Source organism: Rhagoletis pomonella, unplaced genomic scaffold, assembly GCF_013731165.1.
Source record: "Rhagoletis pomonella isolate Grant_MI unplaced genomic scaffold, Rhpom_1.0 Rhpom_scaffold_00360, whole genome shotgun sequence".
NCBI classification, from domain to species: Eukaryota; Metazoa; Arthropoda; class Insecta; order Diptera; family Tephritidae; genus Rhagoletis; species Rhagoletis pomonella.
Genome location: NW_023458914.1, coordinates 65,050 through 70,077, shown reverse-complemented (window position 1 = coordinate 70,077; position 5,028 = coordinate 65,050). Strand labels below are relative to the sequence as shown.

At 34.0% G+C, this 5,028-nt stretch overlaps 1 protein-coding gene across 1 annotated transcript in view; it reads left to right on the top strand.

Annotated features, from left to right (window-relative positions):
• Positions 1–4,659, top strand: part of LOC118750690 — a 26,423-nt gene extending 21,764 nt beyond the window's left edge. Inside the window, exon 5 of the mRNA XM_036485421.1 lies at positions 4,155–4,659. Within this exon, the coding sequence (XP_036341314.1) occupies positions 4,155–4,437 (283 nt within the window). The 3' untranslated portion in view covers positions 4,438–4,659. The remainder of the gene's footprint in view (positions 1–4,154) is intronic.
• The last annotated feature ends 369 nt before the right edge of the window (positions 4,660–5,028 follow it).

The following is a 5,028-nucleotide window of genomic DNA, read 5'->3' as shown; positions in this document are numbered from 1 at the left end:
TTCTATATTTGAAACCTTGAAACTAGAATTAAAACATTTTGGTTTGAAACATATAGCAGCAGTTAATTTTATTTAAAGAAAGGGCGTGTCGTTCATTTCCGTTGTAGCATGACATACATTTAGGCGCAATATTTAACTTCTTCTGTCGGGGCGACATCTGGAGTCTTCTAATTCTTACAACGAGGTTCATATCTAGACTAGGTTGATATCAGAATTTGCCACAAGCAGCTTTGCTACACTATCGCCGACAGCTTTAACAATTTTATAGTGGTTTTACGTTCTTTGGCAAATTACGCTCTGTTAGCCATAAATCTTTCTATTTTTTGACCGCCTTTGAATCAAGACCCCTGGACCATATGGGGAATTCATTTATATTTTAAATTGCATTGTCATCGTGATTGGAACTATGCTGAAAATTTCAAGTCTCTAACTTGTCGGAAGTCAGTTTAAAATCGATTGGAAATTTCCGCGATTTGCGCGGGATGACCAAGTTAAATAAAAGCTTATAATAAACTAGTAATTTTTAGAAAAAAAAAACCGACTTCAACTCCCATATAAAAAATATATATATATATATATTTATCTCATGATCCGCCTCTGAGACACTACCTTTCCGATGCAAAAAGAATTATCGAAATCGGTTGACGTGGTCCAAAGTTATGCGGTAACATACATAAAAAAAAAAAAATATTCCGACGAACTGATAACCTCCTCCTTTTTTGGAAGTCGGTTAAAAACAACACTTACGGGGCAATGTTTATTGTAAGAACAAATTTTTTTTCTATGAATCGACATACTTTAAGCATTGTTGACGCTATTTCCATTTGAATGAGGAAATAGCGTCAATGACTTTATTTCCAAATTTTTGTTGACTTTATTTCGCTTTTGAAAAGGTAATAATGTCCATTGACTTTATTTCGCACCAGGGTGGGAAATAAAGTCAATTGACTTTATTTCCATTGACCTTATTACCTGTCACCGCATTTACATTACAATTGCAATTACATTCCTCAGTAATTGTAATTATGAATCAATTCCTTCAGTTCACAGCTTATTTTCGCAATTCCTTGGAAGTAATTTCAAATGTAATTGTTTTTTTTTTTTTAATTCCATTACAAGGAATTTCATATTGTAAATGGATTAAATTGCGTGCTAGTGATGTATTTTTTTTTAATTCCTTTGAATGCAATTGAAAATGTAATTGATTTTTTTTTTCAATTTAATTCAAAGGAATGGAAAAAAAGTTTTTTTTTGAAAATGTAATTGGTTTTTTTCAATTCAATTCGAAGGAATTCAAAAATTTTTTTTCCAATTCCATTCCTCAAAGTAATTTAAAAGGTGCTCGAAAAATTTGTTAAAAAAATTGTTTACTGTTAAATTGCAAATTCTTTGTTTAATTTCTTGGTTCCTAACCGCCTTGAATAAATAACTTATACCTAAGTAGTATTACTGATTGGACTTAAAGAAAGCTGAATAACTTAAACTGTTGCTGTTCAGTTTATAGGGTAACCGTTAAATTTTCAGGATCCTACGCGAACGCGCTTCGCTGCATATGAGACCCGTATAGGTCCCAGCAGGCATAACCCGCCCGAATACTTTCATGCTAGCTTTTTGATGAAGAACAGTCCGAACTGTGGCTGCCTCGGTCACTGCTGTTCTCTTGGACTAATCCCTGCGTATATATAAAATTGCAATGATTTAATTGTTTATATTATGGTACCCTTAATGCTACCCAAAATGGAGCGCCCCACTGAAAACTCGTGGACCCCCACGACCTTGGACTGTTTCTTATTAAATCCTGCAGTACGGCAACAGACTAACTGTCGGCGAGTTGGTTGCAGGTTTGGATTATCAAAAACACAAACCAAATTCGTTAAAAAAAGGGTTGCCCTCGCATAAACTCCAGATAAAAGTTGTGTTTAAGGAGAGTTCAACGGATTTTCTTGTATGGTAAACTCCGAGTTTAAGAGTAGAGTTTAGCGTTAAACTCCAAAATGGCCCGTAAACTCCAGTTGTGGCTCAATGAGAACGTAATATTACTTTAAGATAGTTGTTAATCCTATTGAAAATATTTCCAAATCAAGATTTCTCAAATGCCTTTCGTTTTGTATTCATACTGTAATATTTCATTTATTTTGTCAATTTAATTGAGTTAAATTTGCAAACAGGTAGAAACCCTCTTCGAAAATATTTTTGACTGTAAGCCTTCTTAAAACTCTCTAGTTTGATACCCACATTGCAATATTTCATTAATTTTATCAATTTGAGTTTAAAATTTTCAAACAGGTGGCAAACCTGCAAACTTTTGTACCATAAATCCTGGTATTATACCGAACAACTAAAAAAAAATATTCAAATCGGTTCACCCGCTCTCAAGTTTTAAGGCCTCGTACAAACAAACACAACATTTTTATTTATACAACATATATGTACATAGATATAGATAGAAGATGTCCAATGTGTGGTTTCGATTTTAATCTTTGACCACAATGAACTTTCAGTTTCTCAATTACTTTTACAATTCCTTTTGAGTAATTGAAAAAACTAAAGTACTCTTGCAATTCCAGGGACTGGAATTGGAAAAAAATCAATTACATTTTCAATTCCTATCAAAGGAATTGAAAAACAAAATACATTACTAGCACCTAATTCATTCCAATTACGATATGAAATTCCTTGTAATGGAATTCAAAAAAAAAAACATTACATTTGAAAGTACTTCTAAGGAATTGAAAGAGTAAACAATTTCTTTGCTGTGGACTGAAGGTTTCGGAACGTTGCGAAATTCCGTCTACTGCTAGAAACACAAAATAAAAAAATAGAACTTTTGCAACGATTCGTATGAATAAAAAAGATTTTCCGTACGTTTCCAAAGCAGTTACAAAAATGCGTATAATTTTCATCACGACATTCATATTATAAATTTTGTGTTTCTAGTTCAGCTTTCGTCACTCGAAAATTTTACCTCAAAGAGGTGTTTTATTTGATTTCTATTTTCTACGACTATACTAACCGTTAATGTGCGATACGCTGCGATTGTGTGCTTAGTGGTCGTTAGCTGGCAGCTAATAGCTGCGCGCTCTACCCATGTACACATTCGCATTCGCAAAACATTCGTCTCATATGATGCGAATGCGAATGTGTAAAATGATGCGAGTCATTCGCAACATCCCCATACATACGCTGCGATTAGGTTATAAATATTGCGCCATCTGTTACTCAAAAGCCGAAATACCTCCACACACATACTTTTTGTGTCCTTCTCTCACTTCCAGCGCATGCCGTACATATTTGCAAAATTATGACGAAGTTATTTTGTATGGGAAATCATGTATGCCAATATTTGAATAAAATAAACATGCTTAGAAGATATCAACCAATACTTTTCATATGCCAAACTAAAGGAAAATACCTGAGTTTTTGATTGAAGAAAACCATAACAAAATCATTCGAGCGGTTTTCGAGCATTTTTGTAATAAAAAAAATTTGATAATTTTTCAACAATTTCTTGCCTTTAAATGCTCAATATTCGTTGAATTTATATAAAATTTGTACACGATAATATTTCTATTGCTCCAAAGAACCTATATCCCGAAAATGAAAGTTATAACTGCAAATCATAAGTTGCTGGAGCACTTTAAAGGCTCAAAATCTCCAAAAAATAAGACAATATTTACTGTTGTTTCTGCGACAGAAACCGAATTGGTTACTTACAAAAATGAATCTGTCGGTAGGTTTCTTTGAAATCGCTTCATTAGTTCTCGTGAAATGAGCGTTTTCGTGAAGCTCTGAAAATTACAGCTGCAACATTTGAGTATAGTCTCCATATCGAAACGTAAGACGTATTCTACGTCGAAAAACCGGATTTTTCAGTTATTATTGGACTTCTTCCCAAAAAGTTCGAAAAATATTAAGAATCCGGCATTATTTTCCAGGAGGTCCTGTGATCAAATGAACATTGATAACTTTCTTTCTTTCGATAAATAAACTGTTATTTTCGGCTCCTGGTTTATTGGGTTATAACGACAGACATTTAGTATACAATGCTAGTGTGGTATATAAACCATATGTCTGTCAGGGTCTTAACTTTCAATATCTTGTAGCCATAGGTTAATCTGTACTAACTAATATACTAATAATACTCACATTTTCAGAAAAACACAAGTTTTGGAAAGCTGTTTAGAAGTGGAGATCACTTTGCGGAAGGAGGTAACCAGCCTTACGCGAGAAGTGGAAACTTTGCAAAAGTGTTTAGCTGCTACCCTAGGCAACCGTCTGCGTACCTGTTGGAACAGCTCAGTCGCATACCAACGCGCTACATTGCAAGTGCTACATTGGATTGCTTATTGTACATTGCCTGCAACGCCACCACCAAAAATCACCACGTTCCCCTTTGGGCTTACCCTCGAGAAAGCGCTCAGTATTATCAGACGTTAGACTCGGCAGTTTGGTTGGCCATAGCGAGTTGTATTTGAAGCAATCAACTAACTGTTTTACTTTTAGTTACAGTAATTTAATTTATTTCAATATTTTATATCTTCAGTTTTGCATCAAAGCGGCGGAGGCTTGTGGTAAAACGGAAGAATTTTGTATGTACATAAATAAATTGAAATATTAAAAATAAATTATTAAAATACTATAAATTACCGGACTGGTTAATTAAAAGCAAAAGTTAGGCAGATTCAAAATCAAGCCTGCATTTTTCGCCTGTCTGCTTACTGCTGTCCCTGCAGTAAAAAACTTAACTAAATAGTATGCACAAATTCCAGTTCATGAACAATTACTTAAGAATGGAAGTAATACCAGTTCGTTATGAACTATAACTATACCAGTTCTCCGCAGTGAAAGATCAAACCAGAAATGAATCTTGAATGGGATCTTTCTTTGTATGATGTACTGCCAAACTGCGCTGAAATTTTAAAGAACGCACCAAGGGTTATCGCTTATACTGCAATACTTTTTTTATGTTTCTCTCAACATGTGATTTTGTAATAGTTACATTCAGCCTTATGATCTTTCATTCCGTGT